The sequence below is a fragment of the Malaclemys terrapin genome, chromosome 3, assembly GCF_027887155.1.
Source record: "Malaclemys terrapin pileata isolate rMalTer1 chromosome 3, rMalTer1.hap1, whole genome shotgun sequence".
Taxonomy (NCBI): Eukaryota; Metazoa; Chordata; order Testudines; family Emydidae; genus Malaclemys; species Malaclemys terrapin.
The window spans coordinates 80,862,838-80,884,632 of NC_071507.1; the positions used below are offsets into that span (position 1 = coordinate 80,862,838).

Consider the following 21,795-nt stretch of genomic DNA (forward strand, 5'->3'; position numbering starts at 1 on the left):
GCCACCAGATTCCTTTTGTTTTAATAACTCATTGATCAATATCATGATACAGTGTGTGTAGCAACATTATCTGTAAAGTTATGAACATAAGCTGAAATCATGACTGAAGTGTGTTTACAAGGTAAGTGTGGGGAGTGGGTCAACCTGTTTCTCAAAGACAAATGACAAGCTGACACCTTTAGCCAAGTGTCATCAAAGTTGATGGGCAATCACCTACTATGTGGCCATTTTTGGCAAGGAGCGGGGCAGGAACAAACAGATCAGCATCTTAGCAAACAATAGCATGAAACCTCTTTCACCATGAAACTTCATGATTCCTTCCTCACAGAGAGAATGAACTTTATTTAGGGGTAACCCTCAGGAAAAAGGATTTCAAAGGGGGACTGGTCTATAAAGTGAGGGGTAAAACCACCCCAAGCTCTCTCTCCCTATCCATCTCTCTCTTTCATCTAAGAAGACAGAAGAAACAGCCTTTGGACTTTGGGAACAGATCCTGGCCTCAGAGTTTGGTCAACAATATTACTCAAAACACATGGTAAGGCACTTCACCTTGAACCAAGTCTAGTTTGTTAAGTTTTAGTACTAGGAAGTGTGTTATCTTTATTTCTCTTGTAAACGTTTCTGACTTTAATGCCTCATTACTTCTACTCACTTAAAACGTATCTCCTTGTAGTTACATTTGTTTTATTCTTTAGCCAAAACTAATTCAGTGTTGTGAACTGTGTGGGTATCTCCATTTAGGGTAACAAGCTGTTGTATATTGATCCCCTTACAGGGACAATGGACCTAATATATCTGGACTGTCTAGGAGAGGGCTGGACAGTGCAGAGCTCATGTTTTGAGGGGAAATCTGGGGCTGGAAGTATGTTGGGGACACTGTGCAAATGATAACCAAGGCTGGTGGAAACCTGTGACTGATGCATGGCTGGCATGCTGCAATTATACACAGACACTCTGGGTGTTACCTGCCTGCTGGCAGGCTGTTTGTGAGCCTCACAGGTGGGAGCTACAGCAGCAAGACATTGGGAGGCACCCAAGGTTACAGGTCAGGGGTGACACAACCCCACACTGGTCTGGATTGCACCCCAGAATGTGATGGTTATTAAATCCCATAAGAAGTTTATCTTTCAGCTTGGTTATGTACATGCCTTTGTGACCTTCTGAGATTCCACAAGAGATCATTGCAGGCTTAGCACTAGGAAGAGTCCCACAGACCTGTTTAATGGAGTGCCTGTTCTCCTCTCCTAGCATATCAGAATTCAATACAACTCACTAGTCCCAATTTGGTCCATGTTTACATTGTTATAACCTGCTCCTCTTGTAGTCATACTAAACACATATAACTACTTCTCTTTTAGACTTCTTGTTCTTGAAGTCACGTTATTTACAGCCACAAAAATGTGCATGCTTCTCTGTTTCTGTGAAGCATCAGTGACATCCAGTGGCTAGTTATGCAGATGCTAATATTTGTGTATTCACTTCCAGGATGTTTACTGGAGGATATATTTACTCCCTCCTTCTCTTTTCTAAAGATGGAAGCCAGCAATCATTTGGGTAGCCTTGCTCCTATACTACATAGTATATTAAAGCACATAGGGCTAGTTTCTCAGCCACGGTTCTATCCACTTTGTGCTGTCTGAGGATTTGGCCAGCTAAGCTGTTCCCCTGCAGAGGGGAAATCTCAACTGGCATAAAGCTAGCATAGTTCTTATGCCCATCTCTCCCACTCTGTCATAGGGGGCATGTCAGGAAGGGACAGGGCCTACAGCAATTTTCAGGTGGCAGGTGGTCCTTTAGGAACCATAGATAGCTGTCATAGGGCACAGCATCTCCTTGTCTGCTCTGATTTCTGTCAGGGTAGGACCAGGGCAGCTTGAGAATCAATGCACTACAACCAGTTCCCTGATCCCACCTCTTCACTCCAGCCTGCACTAAGTGTTTCTGGCTGAAGAGAATCTGGCCCATGAATTACCCTTGATGAAAAGGGGCCCAATCTTACAACATTTTAATGTGTTTTACACATAAAACATGTTTTAAAAGTTGCAAAACTGTCCCATTTTCATATGTGAAGAATACATTTTACATAAATCCACTATACCTTTTATCAAATATATAATAAATTATAAGAAAATAAAAAAACAGACCAAATCAATGTCAGTTAAATTCTATGGTCCAGATTTAAATTGCACATCAGTTGGGGAATTCAGCAACCTTAATTCTTCATCTGGCTCATATGGGCCCTGATTCATCAAGATGCTAAAGCACAGATTAACTTTAAGCATTAGTGGAATCTCACTGGCCCCAGTGGAACTACTCATGTGTCTAAAGTTAGGTACATGCTTAAGTATCTTGCTGAACCAGGGTCTTGGGCCTTATCCTGCTGTAATTAAAGTCAATGGAAAAATCCCTATAGACCTCAATGTGCAGGCTTGGACCCACAGAACTAACTCCTGCTCACTTTACTCACATGAGTAGACCCACTGCCATGTGCTTTGCAGTCAACAGAAGACAATGGATGCAAGTGAAGTATTAGTTGGAAACATCTTTCTTTGCTTTGAACTTAAGATTCTTAATTAGACTTCAGTTTTTAGACATCTACAGGAAGTAGCCAAAATAGAATTTGTCTTTAACAATGTGGGCAGACAGCCAAGCATTGCAGTGGCAAAAATGTCATTTTATTAAGGGAATGCACTCAAAGCAATGCGTCAGCACCAAGTACATCATTTTGTTTAATGTTATCTACATTTCCTGGAGGTTCTTGGTAGCCTACGCATCTCCCATGAATTAATTTTAGTATCTCTATCCCTGCATGCAGCATGCTGTTGTATTTCTACCCTTTATCCTAAATTGTATGCAATGTCCCTGGCAAGTAATGCTTTTTAGTAAAAATAACACCCAGAGAAACCTTAAGACTGCGACAGGAGGTTACATGGTTTCTTTACTTCCTCATTTAACTAATGTACATTGGAATGGAAGCATTTCCAAGACAGTAGATTAGTCATTAGCAGCCCTCAGGAAAGTGATGATTCAGTTATACTAAACATTATTTATTATATCAATGTGTATCCCTTAAAGTGTCCTCTGCTCAGGGATGTGAAGTGACACTGGGATCTTTAAAAGCTATCAGCCTCTGTGCAATCTGTAAGTATGGTACCTCTTTTTCCCCCCCAAACCTTCCTACTTTGGCAATGTGTTACCAGTACAAAATTCTCTGTTACTCACACACTCTAGGGGCATTCACCTTTACCCTGTTGCTAGAGCTCAAGGTGTAATCCTCTTAATTTAGGCACCCACCCCTACCCAGTTCCCAGGCGTAACCCTGCTGGTTTGCAGGCCCTTTTACCAGTGAAAGAGCTTTACACAGTAATATCCTTATCCTCTATTTATTAACAATTACCAAAAACAGAATGCACACGTTACACATACAGTGCTCCCCACTCCCAATAAAACAGATTAACATTTCCCTGCTGGCCAGTCAGGATCAGGTCCATTTGGGGGACTCCAGTTTCTGCATGGTGTCATTAGCAGAGTGGTGAGGTCTGGCAGTTCTGATCTTTGGGGCTGTGTCCTGGAGTTGGTTCCCAAAGAACTTCCTTTTGGACCCCAGTTTATATAGCGAAATTTGAGTCCTTTTTAGCTCTACCTTAACCAATCATTATACTAAAATTTTACTAACCAATCCTAACATAGTGTAACAAAATTCTCTAACCAATCCTATCCCACCACCTTAATTAATTTACACCTAGCAAAATTATGTAACGGATAGAAACAATTAAAGAACCAGAGACCATACAGATAAACAATAGGGAAGTGGGGACAAAACAATAAAGAAATGAGGATTTCACAACCACAACTATTGATAAGTGCTTTCTTGACAGACAGAATGCTATCAAATTAAGTTTTCTTTAACCATCTTAAGATCTGTTTCTTTATCTGGTGATAGAGTGGGTGCCATTAGGACAGGGTCTCCTTCTTAACAGCCTGATATTACATTGTTTTAATGTCATTTAGATGGAATGTGAGGATGTGACTTCCTGCTTCTCAGCCAATGGCTGCTGTTTGGCTGCTCTTTTAATCTGGCTGCAGACGAAGGCCTTAACCTTACAACTGTGCTGATTCTGAAGTGTTATTTAAATGACTTTCAGATACCTCATCTTCAGTCCCTCGAAGGGTCCCATGAAAGAGAGGCATATATTTAGCCTTTGTCACCGAGGACTGCAGATTAAACAGAGTCAGAAGGTTCCCACAAGAGTTTATTAAAAGCACCATTTCCCTACAATTTGGAATGGATGATGTGAAATGGCATTTAAGAAACAGCCCAGCTATGCCTGCAGATGATTGAAAATCAAAGAATGAGAACAACAACACGAGTAAAGCAAGGGAAAAAGGAAGAGGGATGGACCAGAGGCTTATAACAGAAATGTACTGTAGTCATGGTAAAAAAGTAGTGGCAGAAAAGATACCTTCAGACAACTCATTGTAATGTCTGATTCACCCACGTCTATGGTAGGACTGTCTATCCTCACCATTTTTCTACATTTTTGTAATACCTCCATTCCATCGCACCACTCCCATTGAGTAGCACCACTTTGGGTGTTGATGGTCTAGTTTAGTGGACTAGGGCAGAATCAGTATCAGCTCACTATGACTCTCTTAACTATTTTGCCTCAGTTCTTATGGATAAATTGTGAGGTTCCCATGGAGTGTTTATTATTGTATATTTATATTATACTAGCACCCAGAGACCTCAGTCAGGATCAAGGCGCTCACCGATGTACAAACACAAAAAAAATGCATTCCTTACCCACATAGCATTTTAATGACAAGTGAGGATGCAAATACAGAACACATCTTTTGGGTTGGATTCCAATCTGGTAAAGCCACTCTAGAACTGGAATGTGCCTTGAGTATGTTACATACTGGAGAGTCTGGAATTAGACCCAATTTTCATAGGAGATTGGTATCCAGAGTCATAAGTTAAAGGTTAAACAGATGGCTCTAATGGTGTCACAAGTTGACTGGCCCCTGTAATAGGGAGCAGGTTCTAGTGAACTTGGACTAATTATCTGCTGCCCAATTGGGCTTGAGGGAAGGCACCTGTGTTTTATAAAGGACCAAACATCAGCCAACAACCAGCTGCAGTTGTCTCCCTCTTTATATGGTTCAGGTGCCTTCCCTAAAACACAGTTGGGCAGTGAACCTGCTCTCTCTTAAAGGGGCCAATCTGACACCAACCTTAGAGCCCTCTATATAACAGAAATGCACATATATCTTTAACATATGACTCTAGATACCTTCCTCCTATGAAAGTTGGGTCTAACTGGGATGCATGGGAACCTTGTGCCTCTTAAAGGGGCCAGTCACCCTCTGATAGTTGGACATTCTTGTTGTCATATCCAGAAGCAGAGGTAAAGCCTGCCTATCTTTGCCCTAGTAGAATATGGTCAAAAATCACTGCCCTAAATTGTCTAGGACCAGAAACCTCATGTGCATTGGAGAACTGAACCTGAGTTAGGGCACCAGGCCAAATACGAAGGGTGGGCAATGCTTAATTTGTGCCAGGCTGAACCCTGGCACCTCTAGGCTTGGCAGTTCATAGCCCCAGTCTGCTTGCTGAGTCAGTTATTAAAGTAAAAAAAAATTTGAGCCCCAGGCACCTCTTTCATTAGCTCTTAAGCACGGAAGGGAGTGGGGGGTGTTCACACTAGCCAGGCTAGTCTGAGTTCAGATCTGCTGCAGTTTCGTCCCGTGTCTGCCCTAGCGCTGTACTATACCACTGCCCTCACACGTCTCGTTAATATCTGCCCCGCCGCGCTTCGTGCATCTCCTGCTGGGAGCTTTTGAACGGGACAGCAGCCACCCCAGCACTGCAGTGGAGGAGACGGGCGGGCCGCAGGGTGGTTAATCCGCCTTGTGTGGAGGAAGACTGGCTGTAACATCCCAGCTGGGGCGCTCCTCTTGATCAGACTCGTCGCGTCCCGCGCTGATCTAGACCCTCAGGGAACGGTGCAGGATTCTCCCCAACTTTCGCCGAATTCGGATTCTGAACGTGTAGACGTAGCAGTGGGGGCAGTGCCCCCCCTCGCTGCAGTGACGCCCGGAGCCGCTAGGGGCCGCGTTCGCCTGTGGCGGCTTCTCCCGGCTCGGAGGCGGCGCCTCGTCGGTGTCGCGCCCGCCGCGTTGCCATGTTGGCGGAAGAGCCGCCGCTGCCGCCCGCAGCTCGGGGAGCCGGGAGCCGGCGCGGAGAGGAGGGGCCCGGGGCCGGCCCGCGCGCGGGGATGGAGGCGAGGGGCATGTGCCTGCCCCGCGGGCCCGGAAACCTCTGCTTCGACAAGGACGAGTTCATGAAGGTGCCGCGTCGCGGGGGGTGACCGGACCGGGTGGCGGGGGGTCCCCCTGGGGGAGGCGGTGTCCGGGGGGCGGCGCGGGGGTGTCTGTCCCTGCGCTGGCTGTGGGGAGCAGTCGGGGGGGGGGGGCGTGTTCCAGGCGTGAGCGGGGCCTGCCCGACTTCCCAGCGGCGCAGTGACGGGTCCCCTGCTGCCGGGTTGCTGATACACCGGCCGGGCTGCGCAGGGCGATGTGTGTGGGGCGGGTTCATCTCGGCCGGGCCCCCTGGGGCAGCTGGCAGAGGGGCAGGTCCCCACTCCTTTCCTAGGGCTCAGAGGGGGGAAGCTCGTTGTTAATTAGCGGATTTCCATCCCCGTGGGCTTTGCATTAGTTCACCAGGCTCGAGCTGTAGCTTGGCTTGGGTGCCATTGCCTTGGGTGCCCTTCTGTACCCCGCCTGGGGCAAGGCCTGCTTCAAACCCTAATCCCGCAATCAACGTACTAGCCCAAACTGTGGTGGCTTTGAGCACCCACAACTGAGCAATAGGCTGGTCTGGTGATGGTTGTAGCTCAGTTAGGTAGACAGTGGAAGCCTAGACCACTAACCTCAAAAGCTGAAGTCTGAGTATTGAGATAGGCATCAGGTGTCCTACTTCTATTCTGCTTAGGTTTTTGTACCATCACCTGAGTGCCTTTCATTTAGTGCTTTAAGCAGCATGACTAATGTTTGTCACGTTTGCTTTCTCATCGTCTCCCCTGGGGTGGAAATGTGTGTTTTGGAATTCATGTTTACATATATACACACACACCCACAACACCCACTTTGCACATGGAGCACATGCTGGGAATGGGCGAGAGGGGATGGATCTTTTGATGATTACTTGTTCTGTTCATTCCCTCTGAAGCACCGCTGGCATTGGCCGCTCTCGGAAGACAGGACACTGGGCTAGAGGGACCATTGGTCTGACTCAGTATGGACGTTCTTATGTTACGTTAAGGTGGTGAGGATTATGGTGATCATAGGCGTGTGCAGCACATTTCATTAGGGTGTGCACCCAGGGAATTTTTTTTTTAGGCGAACATCATAAAGGTTGGGGTGTGGGAGGGGGTGCTGTGTGCAGGAAGGGGCTCAGGGCAAGGGATTGGGGCAGAGGAGGGGTGTAGGGTGTATTGGGGGCTCAGGGAAGGGGGTTGGGGTGCAGGAGGGGTGCGGCAGGGGGCTCAGGATGGAGTTGGGGTGCAGGAGGGGGCTCAGGACAGGAAGTTAGGGTGCAGGAGGGTAGGCTGTTTGCAGGCAGGCCCGGGGCTGGGGATCTGGGGTCCCCCATTCCGGCAGGCAGGCTCGGGGGCCAGGCTGGGCAGAGGCAGCCGGGGCAGATCGCAGCAGGGCCGGGGTGGATCGCAGCAGGGCTGGGCTGCTCTCAGGGCTGGACTCAAGGCTGAGGGTGCCGGGCCAGAGCCCCCGAACAGCACCGGGGAGCTGAGCTTGCAGACGGGCTGCAGGGGGGCCTGTGGGCCGGGCTTGCCCCCTGCCCTGGGCCTGCTGGCTCCCGGGCCCCACTTAAGGTGGGCTGGACTCAGGGGTGACCAGACCCCCCCAGGTGGTGCACGGGCCCCTGGCCAGCGTGGGGAGTCGCAGGCGGGTGGGGCCCTGGGCGCTGGAGGGGGGCAGCTGCCTTGGGAGGAGGGGGGCTGTGGCAGCATCCCCGCGAGCCCCCCAGGCCACCTTAAGCAGCTGTGTTGGTGCTGCCGGGTGGGAGGCTGCCAGTGAGCACATGGGGCTGTTAAAACAGCCAGCCCAGCCCTGGGAAAGGGGAGCCCGGCTCAACAGGGTGCAGGCCAGGGGCTCAGGGCAGGGACGGGGGGGTGCAGGAGGGGTTTGGGCTCCAGCCCGGCACCGCTTACCTGCAGCGGTGCGCTCCCTGCCTGCCAGTGCCCTACGCCGCTCACCACATCCCTGCGCAGCCCCAAGTGGCGGGGGCAGCACAGGGCTCTGCGTGCTGCCCTTGCCACGCCTCCAGGTACCTCCCCTGAAGCTCCCGTTGGCCGCAGTTCCCTGTTCCCGGCCAATGGGAGCTTCTGGAGGCAGTGCCTGGAGCAACCCCCCGGTCCTAGAGATATGGTGCCCTGATGGCCGCTTTGAAAGCAGCGCGGGGCCTGCGGCACCATGGGGGGGCAAATCCCCTGGGCCGGATCCAAAGCCCTGAGGGGCTGGATCCGGATCCGGCCCATGGGCATTAGGGTGTGCCCTGGCACACCCCGTGCGCACGCCTATGATGGTGATCATTCGTTCCTGTGGGAGTTCATGCCACAGTCTTGGGCTGGCCCCTGGGAAAGCTTTGTCTCCTGGACACAAACTTCCCCTTTATTGTAGAAAATTCCACTATGTCAGAGGAGTGAAGTTGTTGACCATAATCTTGTAGATAGTGGACCAAGCCCATTGAGTGTTTTGAAGATTGAGACCTTGATTCTATATTATTTGGGAAGTTAGAAACGATTGTTTTTCTTAGTAGTCGCTGCTTGTTTTTCTTTGGGACAACTTGTTCTTCATCCTTTCTGGGGTGATAGGGAGCGGGGGGAAGAGGGGAAGCAAATGTTGTTGAGAGGTGATAGGCAGAAGAACTTTTGAAAAACTTGAAATTGGTTTTCAGGATAACTTGGATAACTGAGATGCCCTCTCTGGGCTTTGCCCTCTGAATACAGACCCCTGGAATCACCCATAGTGATAGCTGAAGCACTTTTTGTTGTGAGGGCAAACGAAGCTTGTTTGCAGTGTTGCCAATGTTTGCAATTGTATTTCCAGTCTTGCAATATTTGATGGTTTTCATAAAGCTCCAGCTCTGGGTGGCACATGAATCTACTACTTCGTTTGTTAAGCTTTGACTATATTATGGACTTTTACACAAAACTTCTACAGTGCTACCGCCATTTCAGCTCTGTTAGTTTTAGAGTGGCAATAACAGACTTTCACTTTGGGAAAAGGGAGTTTTGGTTGGATTGAGCAACAAAATGGCAAGTGAAATTTAATGCGGATAAATGTAAAGTAATGCACATTGGAAAAAAAATAATCCCAACTATATATACAATATGATGGAGGCTAATTTAGCTACAACTAATCAGGAAAGCGATCTTGGAGTCATTTTGGATAGTAGTTCTTTGAAGACGTCCACGCAGTGTGCAGCGGCAGTCAAAAAAGCAAACAGGATGTTAGGAATCATTAAAAAAGGGATAGAGAATAAGACTGAGAATATCTTATTGCCCTTCTATAAATCCACGGTACGCCCACATCTTGAATACTGCGTACAGAGGTAGTCTCCTCATCTCAAAAAAGATATACTGGCATTAGAAAAGGTTCAGAGAAAGGCAACTAAAATGATTAGGGGTTTGGAACGGGTCCCATATGAGGAGAGATTGAAGAGGCTAGGACTTTTTAGCTTGGAAAAGAGGAGACTAAGGGGGGATATGATAGAGGTATATAAAATCATGAGTGGTGTGGAGAAAGTTAATGAGGAAAAGTTATTTACTTGTTCCCATAATATAAGAACTTGGGGCCACCAAATGAAATTAACGGGCAGCAGGTTTAAAACAAATAAAGGGAAGTTCTTCACACAGTGCACAGTCAACCTGTGGAACTCCTTGCCTGAGGAGGTTGTGAAGGCTAGGACTATAACAGGGGTTAAAAGAGAGCTAGATAAATTCATAAAAAGAACAGGAGTACTTGTGGCACCTTAGAGACTAACCAATTTATTTGAGCATAAGGTTTTGTGGGCTACAGCCAATGTAGTGGGCCCACGAAAGCTTATGCTCAAATAAATTGGTTAGTCTCTAAGGTTCCACAAGTACTCCTGTTCTTTTTGAAGATACAGACTAACATGGCCGCTACTCTGAAACCTGAGAGAAATTCATAGAGGTTAAGTCCATTAATGGCTATTGGCCAGGACGGGTAAGGAATGATGTCCCTAGCCTCTGTTTGTCAGAGGATGGAGATGGATGGCAGGAGAGAGATCACTTGATCATTGCCTGTTAGGTTCACTCCCTCTGGGGCACCTGGCATTGGCCACTGTCGGCAGACAGGATATTGGGCTAGATGGACCTTTGGTCTGACCCAGTATGACCATTCTTATGTTCTTTTCTATCAGATTTGGCGATGGAACTTTACTGCTGTTGAAAAATGAATGAAAAGAGCAAATTGAGTTTCTAGGGCTTAAATGAAAGTGATTGTGATTGTTACAATGGATGGCTTAGTCTGAGCAAAAGAAGCGAAACCTGGGTCTAACAGCCCACGGTCTCAGGTGGTAAATTCATTATTTTATTGTAATAATTAGGAGAGAGTAAAGCACAAGTGTGCTTAGTGTATATTGACTTTTGCCCTGAAAGACACTTGTAGCATTGCTCTGTTCAGATCTGGAGTCTCTAGATTTAGATGCAATTTTTTTTCTTTGGATTTTTATTTATGTATTGTTTTCGGTTTCCAATTGTGCCTATCAGTTGTCTAGGAGCGGCTGAAAGACTTTACAGTACAAACATAGGCACAACACTTAATTAATTGTTTAGGGTGGAAGGGAGGGAGGATTGTGCAGTATACGATTTGTTGGAAAGTACACCTCTACCCCGATATAACACTGTCCTCGGGAGCCAAAACATCTTACCGCGTTATAGGTGAAACCGCGTTATATTGAACTTGCTTTGATCCGCCGGAGTGCGCAGCCCCGCCCCTCCGGAGCACGGCTTTACCACGCTATATCCGAATCCGTGTTATATCGGGTCACGTTATATCGGGGTAGATGTGTATGTGTGGAAAGCAGCAAAAATTTAATAGGGCTAGTCTCTGAGCAGGTTTATTGGTTTCTGTGACTAAGGTAGGCCTGTGTATTAGAGGCATGGCTCTGTACAGATCCTTATATCCATCTCAGATGCATATATCAGCCAGAGTATTTGCAGCTGTGCAACTGAATATCAGAAAATCCTTTTACTCTTTACACTGTCATGGTTTGGAATATGTGCACTACTCCTGACTACTTTCATTTGCTTATTCTTTGGATAAAGGTATGTAAGGTATTAGAATCCTTCTTAGGATGACTGCAAAATGACACTTAGGAATGCACTTCTAGGAGAAATACACATGAAGATGAGAAGAAATCACAGATTTGCGGGTAGATGTTAGATTTGGGGTTGTAACTGTAAATAAATAGTGTAGAGTAAGACATATAAACTAGTTTTTAAGAAAAAGCTTTAACTTTTCATCTGTAATAGAGGAAACTTGAAACATAAATCTGTTTTAATTATTTTCCTTGTCCATCTGATTGTCTGTCTGTTTTTGATGCTTGTACTTGTAACGGCTTCTAAATGACATTCCTGCAGTGCTGTTTCTCAATTTCCTCGTACTTTATTCTTATCAACTTCTGTACCTCTCTTTCTTTCAGGGTGGATTGATTAAATAATTGATTTTAGTCATGTTTTGCATTTTTGCTTTTTAGTGATTTTCCCAAAGAAAGATTGGTTCTCATTGGTTGATAACCATTAAAACATGTTGATTTGCAGTTAAATATAGCCTTTACACTAAATTTGGTGCTGCTTTTTGCTAACCAGGAGAATACGCTACCTCTGTACACATTTATTTAAGCAATTATATAGTTTAACTTTTTACTAGATGATGATTAATTTTTTATTTGTGACTTGGGCCAAGCTTTATTTGAATGGAAATCCATATTCAATTAAAATGAACAAAATATCATTTTATTTCTTATTAAATAAAACTACCTTAAATGTGCTCAATATATAATCAAAAGGAGTTTATCCAAATGTGATTTGCATTTAAAACTGATTGCTTTATTAAACCAAGGAAGTAATATCTGTACTAATGAACTGACTTGATTATTTCTGGTCACCATTATTTCAGGATTTTAGAACTAGAAGATGTCAGCCTCTTACACCTAGTTTTTATTCAGAGGTTGGAAGAGGAAAACATATTCTATTTTTGTAACTCCAAGTTAGTTTCTAAACTTTGAGCTAATCATAGAATTGAACTACAATATTTGAATAAATTGAAATGAAGAATATATTCTCTCTTCACCTGCAGAAGAGGCTACTGCTTTCAAAAACTGGTTTAGCACTTCCACAAACTCTGGTTCCAGGTGCTTAGCCAATGATTTCCAGCAGTTCAGTGGTCTGACTTTCTTTAAAACTTGGCAGGAAACATATGGACTGCTTAATATTATGTTTTGTCTTTCAATTTAAATAAGTTTAGGCATTAACACAGTGTGTCAGTTTCAAATTTAATTTTAAATAGGTTTGTTTTAAATAAATAAACCTGTATTTAAATTAAAGTGTAATTTAAAACATCCAATTTCAATAGAATATGTTTGCAGTGTTAGGTTGACCTATGTCAGACAGGATGCAAAATTTTTCACAGCCCTAAGTTATGTAGTTAGGTCAATCTATTTTTAGGCGTCGATTAGGCCTATATGTTGAATCACTACATTCTTGTTGATTCTATACAGAATGAAGAAGTCTGAAGAGAACACAATCAACATCAGTAATGAAATTTTGTAGAATGTTGATTCGTGTCCTCTTTTGTCTGTCTGTGTGCACAGGTTTGTGTGTCCATTTTAATCATTTATGGTTTTTCTAGACTGAGAGTGAGACTACATTTGACTCTGGATGGAATGAACCTGAAAGGCAGATTTATATTTCCATGACATTTCCCTAGAGATTTCATAATCTACTTTGAAAAAGCAGCTTCAGCTTCTTTTCCGTTGTCCTCTCACCTTCCACTGAAACGTCTTAATTTGATATTGATTTTTTTTTTTTTGGTCATCAATCTGATTTCTCAGTGTTGTCTAGTAGTCTTGAGTGTTCTTGAAAATTGTCATATGTTGGTTGATTGGTTGATCTCCATGTCTTCGGTTTTCCTTTCCACCTCCTGCAATCTTAACAGAAGCTTTGAACTTCTCCACTGCAACATGACTAAAATCAAATCTTTAACAAAGCCTGCTGAATGCTTAGCTACAAAGTGCAATGTGGCTTTATAAAAAAAGCTTCAGGGTTAAGCTCATACTTATAACATATTTTCAGATAAATCCATGGGCAATTTAAAGCAGCAGTAAAGGGGTTTGGATAATACAGTACTGCAATACACATTAGAAGACAGTATCATCTGTCCCAATGAGTCTAGGATCCCAGAAAGCTAAAATCTGTCTCTAGAGTATGGTTTGTCAATTATCTGCAAACTTTTTTTTTTTTTTTGTGCTTCAGGTAGGCTCGACAGTTTAGTTGCACGTAGAATGCTTATTACAGGGAAGATCCAATTCTTTTCTGTTTCTTTGGTATGTTTTTTATTTACATCCCTGTATCTTTTTGCTCGTTTCATTTTCAGCCAGACTTTGATGTCGATCACTTTGTGTCTGACTGCAGAAAGCGTGTCCAGTTAGAAGAGCTCAGAGATGATCTGGAGCTCTATTACAAACTCCTTAAAACTGCCATGGTAGAACTCATAAACAAGGACTATGCAGATTTTGTTAATCTTTCAACAAATCTGGTAAGTTTTCAAGTTGAATGATGTGTGTGAGAGTGTTTTAGTGTGATTTTTAATTACAACACAAAATTGTGAATGTCTTTCTTTCCTGGCATGTTAGGTAAAGAAGCCTTGAATTGTTGCCCTTCAAATTGAGAGAGACTGGAAAACACTTATGTGCTGTACCTGTACTTTCTATATAAGTGCTCTTTGTCTGCAGTAAGATGAAAAGCAATAATTGTGATTTCTTTAAAGATCATGGATTTAGTATGAAGGTAGTAAATAATTGTTGAGAATTCCCCAACCCTCTTAAAATGTGAAAAGCCTCTAATACATGTAAAGCTCCAGATATCTGAATTATTAAAACTGAGAGACACAGATCGAAGTATGCAGACTATGTAACAAGTCGGAACTGTTCAATCCAGTTGACCAAATACCACAATTCATTTTTCAAATGGAAATGTCTCATTGCATTTCTGTATGGTGCGCATTGGGATACATAGTACAAATATCTAGTTTGCATAGTTTTTCATTTTTCTTCATGTTCTGCACCACTGAGACAAATAGTAGTGCTGATTTTTTTTGTTCCTACCTTGTAGTATTAAATGAGCATTCTGGCACATCACTAAGTATGAATCAAGATCAGGCTACATCTTCACTGGGGGGAGGTTGATTTAAGATACGCAAATTCAGCTACACGAATAGCGTAGCTGAATTTGATGTATCCAAGCCGACTTACCCCGCTGTGAGGACGGCGGCAAATCGACCGCCGCGGCTCCCCCGTCGACGGCGCTTCCTCCTACCTGCGCTGGTGGAGTACAAGCGTCGATTTGGGGATCGATTGTCGCGTCCCGACGAGACGCGATAATTCGATCCCCGAGAGATCGATTTCTACTCACCGATCCAGGCGGGTAGTGAAGATGTAGCCTTAGATGACTTTTTTGTGAGGATTGTATAGGTCTATACAACAGTGCTGTATCTAATAGATACAATCAATAATGAATTCACATGTTAAGTGAAACAAACATTATTATAATCAAATAGCTTCCCAACTGTATGTTTTGATCATTTTTGTAGGTTGGCATGGATAAGGCCCTCAATCAGCTTTCAGTGCCGTTGGGACAGTTACGAGAAGAGGTCATGGTATGTTTGAAATAATCCATATATATCTCAAAATAGTTTAGTAAACTTACATCTCATACTATATCTTATGAAAATTAATTGCCTTTTAAATTCCTCGAATTGATAATGGTTTATCAGAGTCTTCTCTTTGAAAATGAGAAATGTAAGACATCATTTCCTGTTCATTGTTTTAGAGGACAGTGTGATATAAGAGTTCTGTAGTAGCAGAAGTAATTTTGCATTTTCTGTAATGCCGTCCATCCAAGGACCTCAAGTGATTTAAGGACATAAATGAATAAGCCTCACGAAACCAGTGTGTAGTGAAGAATTAGCACTATTTTACACTTGAAATTGAGGCACAGAGCGATTAAGGATGTCTACAGCAGAACCAGGAATAGCGGATATATCTCCTCCCTCCCAGTTGTATGTTATCCACAAAGACATCTTTCCTCCCCTTCTCCTTTGAGACCTTTGTTACAGTAGTTCACCTAGCATGACTTGCATTTAGCAGCTGAAATATATTGGTAAAAATCTTCACAGCTGTTCCTAGAGGATTTTTGTTGAAAACTTGACTTATAACCTCATCTTTTTTGAGGCGGAAAATGCCCATGTGCACTTAGTACCTTATCTTTCCTCCATTTTGGAAAAATGTTTAAATCCACATAAATAAAGCATAAGTTAAAGGGACACAGTCAACTTAAAAAAAAAATCACACTCTGCCTGAAAACGTACTGTTTGTTTTGAGTAACACTTAGGTAAATTTAAGAGAGGTAAGCAATGGGGTCCCCCAAAGATCTGTATTGGGACCTGTGCTGTTCAACTTATTCATTAATGGTCTGGAAAAGGGAGCAAATCGTGAAGTGGCAAAGTTTGCAGATGATAAAAAATTACTCAAGATAGTTAAGTCCAAAGCTGACTTCATGAGGTACAAAGGAATCTCTCAAAACTGGGCAACAAAATGGCAGATGAATTTCAGTGTTAAGTGCATAATAATGCACGTTGGGGAAAAATAATCCCAACTACACATGTATAATGATGGGGTCTAAGGGCTGGTCTACACTGCAGGGGGGGGGGGGGGGGGAAGGAGTCGTCATGAAGAGTTCTCTGAAAACTTCCACTCAGTGCGCAGTAGCAGTCAAAAAGGCAAACAGAATGTTAGGAACTATTAGGAAAGGGATAGAAAATAAGACAGAAAATATCATATCACTATATAAATCCATGGATTTATTGAATACTGTATTCAGTTCTGATTGCCCCATCTCGAAAAAGATATAATAAAACTGGAAACGGTTCAGAGAAGGGCAAAAGAGATGATCAAGGATATGGGACGGCTTCTATGTGAAGAGAGACTAAAAGGAGTAGGGTTATTCTGTTTAGAGAAGAGACCACTAAGGGGGGGGATCTGATAGGTCTGTAAAATCGTGACTGGCATGGCAAAAGTGAATAGAGAAGTGTTATTTACCCTTTCCTGCAGAGGTCACCCGATGAAATTAACAGGCAGAAGATTAAATACAAACAAGAGGAATTCTATTTTCACCCATCGCACAATTAGCCTGTGGAACCCTTTTCCATGGAATGTTGTGTTGGCCAAAAGTATAACTGGGTTAAAAAAAGAACTAGATAAGTTCATGGAGAATAGGTCCATCATGTCTATGAGCCAAGATGGTCAGGGATGCACCCCTATGCTCAGGATGACCCTAAACCTCTGGTTGCCATATGTTGGGAGGGAAAGACAGGGTCGGTCATTCCAGCTGCCCTGTTCTGTACACTCCCCCTGAAGCTCTGGTACTGGCTACTGTTGTAGACCAAATATTGGGCTAGATGGACCATTGGCCTGACCCAGTATGGCGGTTCTTAAATATAACTGAAAATATTATTCCTCTATTTCAGTTTTATTTACTTTGTGCATTTGACAGCAATTCTTGTACTGTATATTTCAACTTGTTTCCTCTGTATATCAGTTAATCAGTTTTCCCTATTGTTTGTTTGTCTCTTACATCATAACAAGGGAGAGAGAAGTTTTTTTAAAAATATGAAAATGATTGCAAGCCCATAAAAATTAACAGTTCTTAAGGACAGCCAAACCCTTCTTTTTTTAATTGACACAAATTTGTTCTTAGGCTTAAATTTTTCCATCTCACTAAGCCAAATTTTCCAAATTAATTCATGTCTCTCTCAGAGCCTTAAGTCGTGCGTGAGTGAAGGAATTCGGGCAGTAGATGAACATATGTCTAAACAAGAGGATATCAGAAGAAAAAAGGTACAACAGACAAATAGCTGGGGGAAGAAAATACACTAATTAGAGTTATGTATTTTCCCTCCCCCCCCAATAACTGTTAAAACAAGAAATTCAGAGAGATGGCTGTGTCTGTCCATATCGTACTGTGCGCTGCTTTTATACATGTAAAAGTTAGACATCCATTGTTTGGAGACTCCTGGTACTATAAGGTGAGTGATGGTCAATCAATCATAATCCCAAATTTCCTTTTATCATTAAGTCAAGCCATTTCTACTATTAGTACTTACTCTACTTTTCACTCTATATAAAAAAGACTGCACTATTATTTCCATTTCATACTGGTGTGTAAACTTCCACATAATTTAAATGTAGTATAATAAACCTGGAAAGAAAAATGTTTAATTTTTGACTTACGCAAAAAACATCTAATTTATTTTGAGGTGGAAGAACAAGAATTATTTGAACCTGTACTAAAATGTAATGTAGTTCCTATTATGCTTAACACCATTATACCTAAGTAGAATCATAGAAATGTAGGGCTGGAAGGGACCTCAAAGTGATCAAGTCCAGCCCCTCAACTGAGGCAGGACTAATAAGCCTAGGCCATCTTAAATAAGCCAGCTGTTTTTCTAATCTGTTCTTAAAAACCTCCAGTGATGGGGATTCCACAATCTGCCTTGGAAGCCTATTCCAGATCTTATCTACCCTTCTAGTTAAAGTTTTTCCTAATATCTAACCTAAATCTCACTTGCTGCAGAGTAATCCCATTGCTTCTTGTCCTACCTTCAGTGGACGTGGAAAACAGTTGATCACGGTCCTCTTTATAATAGCCATTAACCTATCTACAGACTGTTCTCATGTCCCCCTTCAGTCGTCTTTTCTCAAGATAAAATTGCCCAGTTTTTTAACCTTCCTCATAGGTCAGGTTTTCTAAATAAATTTATCATTTTTGTTGCTTTTCTGTAGACTCTTTCCAATTTGTCCATGTCTGTCTTAAAGTGTGGCTGAACTGGTATATCATTTCCTGGGTCCTCTTTGTTCTCCTAAACGGATTCAGATTCTTAAGAAACTTTCAACCAAAAATGTGAAGGCTGGCCCCAGTACCATTCTCAGCGCTGTTAATTAGAAAATGGAGACTGAAACTGGAGATGAACATGATGATAAATATTGCTTTCTTTACAGATGTGTGTCTTGAGACTTATTCAGGTTATTCAATCAGTTGAAAAAATTGAGAAAATTCTACACTCCCAAAGCTCTAAAGAATTGTCCTTATTAGAAGCAAACAGGTAAGGAATGTGCAAACATTCAAGTTCTATTCCTAATCAACAAATGCAGTTTGTTTCATCGTTGTACTGTACCCGAATTTACAAATACTCTTACACATGTTTAGAATTTTAAATATGGTGGAATGACAGCAAGACCACAGTTAAGATAGTGCCATAGTTCTAAATTTTACAGGATTCTTAAAATCTCAGTTATCGTTCTGCAAAGTGGCAGTAAACTAAATATAGAACTAAACATTTCCATAAATGCTGAAATTATGGAAGTGTTTTTGAGTAAAAGTAGATTGTTGCATGCTCATTAATCAATTTTTAAAAAGTACATTTTTGACATTTTGTAGTGGGTTTTTTTAGAATCCATTTGCCAATAATCTGTAATACCTCTGGCTCTGAAATCCCTCCCATGTTTCGACAAATGTACCATTTACTACCGTTGGGAGTAAAACAAAGAGTGGCTTCTCCTGTTTCCTTGACTTTTTCACATAACTGAAAAGAAAATTGCCAACAGCATGATGATGTGTATAGGATTGATGATGTAGTATTTGTGGTGGAGGGGAGCTTCATGAAGAGCCAGTCTGGTACTTGGACTTCTCAGACAACTTCAGGGACAAGTTCCCCTCTCTCTGCCTCTAAGCAAAGATGGGGGAAGGGGGGACTTCTCTCTCCAGCTGCCTTGGGGCTGAAGTACCAGACGTGATCCTCGCATACCTCACCTTGCCAGCAAACTAGCTGTAGTTCATAGGCAGGGGAAATGCTAGTCTTGTGCGCCTCTTGGTGAGATCATCTCCACTGCTCTTCAGTTGTGGTACAAGGGGGCATAACTGGGGGACAGGACCAGTGTGGGACGGTTAGGCGGGAGAGTGGATGTAGGAGCCCTGGACACACCATCTCCTCCTATGTAAAGGGGGAACACAGTGAAAGCTGAGACTGGGTGTGGGGATAGCAGTTCAATTTTAGGGAATGGGGAAGTTTAGTGGAGCTGTGCTGGGATGAAGAAGGCATGGCTATTTCCTCAGAGACAGCCCTCATTAATGCTGCCATGCCACAGGGGATGGGCAAAGGGGGGGGGGGAAGTTCCTTCATCATATAGATTTGTTCCTTTCCAGATCTGTTGAGTTCTGTAAAACTGGTTTCCCCCGTGACAACAAGCAGGACCGTCATTGCAGGGACCAATGTTGTGGGCTGCTAAGGCATGATCTCGTGCCCACTATGCCTGCCTCTTACCATTATTCACAGGGAAAACATTGTAACTCTGACCTTGTACCCTGCCTCCCCCATGTTAGAGTTGGGCGGGGAGCAGTGTGCATCTGACCATTAGGTGGAAGTGATTTTGTTTGTGAAGACCTTATTGTGTATTGAACTGCAAGTTCTAACCTAACACACACACACATTCTTTTTTAGCCCACTTTTGACTGGACAGATTTTAGAGAGAATTGCCACGGAATTTAACCAATTACAATTTCATGCAGTACAAAGCAAAGGAATGCCTCTTTTGGACAAAGTGAGACCAGTAAGTACCACTGTTACCCTGCTTAACCTTCATGAAATCTAACATACGCAGTAGGTACAGAAATACCGACATTACATCAACAATGTTTTAATTAGTTTGTTCTGAGCAAAACAGGTTCCTAGTTTAAAACATTCCTTTACCAGTGCTATCTTCTGTGGGTGTTCATGCTGTTATTTTCCAACATCTTTCAGATGAACAGTTGAGAATAGGAATAGAAAATAAGAAATTATATTAAATGTTTGTCAGCATAACATTTTATCCTTAGTCTAAATCTAGCCTTGGTACTCAGGGGATTTAATAACTCTGGTTATCTTATACAAACTGAAGCATAAACAATTGAGTGTGTCCACAGTAGTTACCCTGAATTGATTAAAGGTTTGCCTTTGTGTCCACAGCAGTGCTGCTTTAAACTGATTGAGGTGTGGTGGCTGTTATTTTTGATGGCTTCTTCAGCCAGTTAGCCACCTTTTAGGGTATGTCTACATTGCAATTAGACCAGTGGTGGGCAGCCCGGGGGCCACATGCTGCCCATCTGGGTAATCCGCTGGCGGGTCGCGAGACAGTTTGTTTACATTGACCGTCTGCAGGCACGGCGTCCTGCAGCTCCCAGTGGCTGCCATGACTGCGGACGGTCAATGTAAAGAAACGGTCTCGCAGCCTTCCAGGGATTACTCTGAAGGGCCGCATGCAGCCCGCGGGCAGCAGGTTGCTCACTACTGAATTAGACAACACAGCTCGCCTGTGCTAGCTGGCTTGGGCTGTGGTGCTGTTTGAGGCATAGACGTTCAGATTCAGGCTGCAGTCTGAGCTCTGAGACCCCCCCCTACCTTGCAGGGTCCCACATCTCAGGCTCCAGCCCGAGCTCAGATATGTACACCACAATTAAACAGACCCATATCCTGAGCCCCATGAGCCTGAGTCAGCTGACGTCAGCCAGCCACGAGTCTTTAATTGCAGTGTTGCACCAACCCAGAGCTCAGACCCAGGACCCCATGAACTTGAGTCAAACCGGAACCCAGGGTTCAAACTCCAGTTCATTGCAGTGTAGACCCGGTCCCCCCTGGACTCTGGGAGTTCTATGAAAGTATCCCACTGGTGGACTTTTTGTCTTCTGAACAGTCAGATGCATTGGACAGTCAAGTTTTCCCATTCTGCACCACAAACAAAGGGCTAGAGTGGCCACGTTTTGGGAGGGCACTAGGAAGTCTGGGTTACGTGTGGTTGGACTCGGGCCCCCATAATGCCGTATACGTGATAGAGCCCAGGTTGGGACCTGGGGTTCAACAATTCCTAACCTGGGGTTACGAATGAGCGTAGATGCTCAAGCCCCAGGGTCTGCTAACTCATGTTCTAACAACTCTGGGCTTATATTGCATTGTAGACATTCCCTCAGTTCTGTCTGATACTCCCCTCTGCCCAGCCCCACTCAGCTAATGCCCCCTGACATCCTACACCAGCATTACAATTGTGTATCGCAGACTGCATGTAGCAGTTTGAACCACAGGTGGTTCACAAGGCCACCGCTTGCAGCTGACAGTTGAATTTCCAGCTGAGAATAGTGGAGGGGGAAAGGTGGGAACATGAGTGGAATATTTCAAGAGGAGCAAAACTGGGGGGTGCTCCCTGTGGGGTGCCTTCCCTATAAATGCTCTCAGCCAGTGACCCCGCTGTGTGTTTTCAAATGATTATTTGCAGCTGGTGACCTACAGTTGGATTGCCAACTTAGGCTGTTCAGGATGGATTCTGGGAGCATTTCCAAGGAGATAATTTTTTAGGAGGATACTTTGAGAGGGGGCATAAAAGGG

The 21,795-nt window shown here is 43.7% G+C and overlaps 1 protein-coding gene across 3 annotated transcripts in view; it reads left to right on the plus strand.

Moving 5' to 3' along the window:
• The first annotated feature begins 6,141 nt into the window (after positions 1-6,141).
• The window catches only part of COG2 (component of oligomeric golgi complex 2), a 50,079-nt gene continuing 34,425 nt past the window's right edge, over positions 6,142-21,795 (plus strand). The window contains exons 1-6 of one of the 3 annotated variants that reach the window (XM_054021778.1): positions 6,142-6,350; positions 13,702-13,863; positions 14,917-14,982; positions 17,141-17,221; positions 18,383-18,486; positions 19,882-19,990. In XM_054021778.1, coding sequence (XP_053877753.1) covers positions 6,186-6,350; positions 13,702-13,863; positions 14,917-14,982; positions 17,141-17,221; positions 18,383-18,486; positions 19,882-19,990 — 687 coding nt within the window. In that variant the 5' untranslated portion in view covers positions 6,142-6,185. Of the gene's footprint in view, positions 6,351-13,701; positions 13,864-14,916; positions 14,983-17,140; positions 17,222-18,380; positions 18,487-19,881; positions 19,991-21,795 lie in introns of those variants that run through there. The other 2 variants (XM_054021780.1, XM_054021779.1) reach the window with 2 other exon arrangements.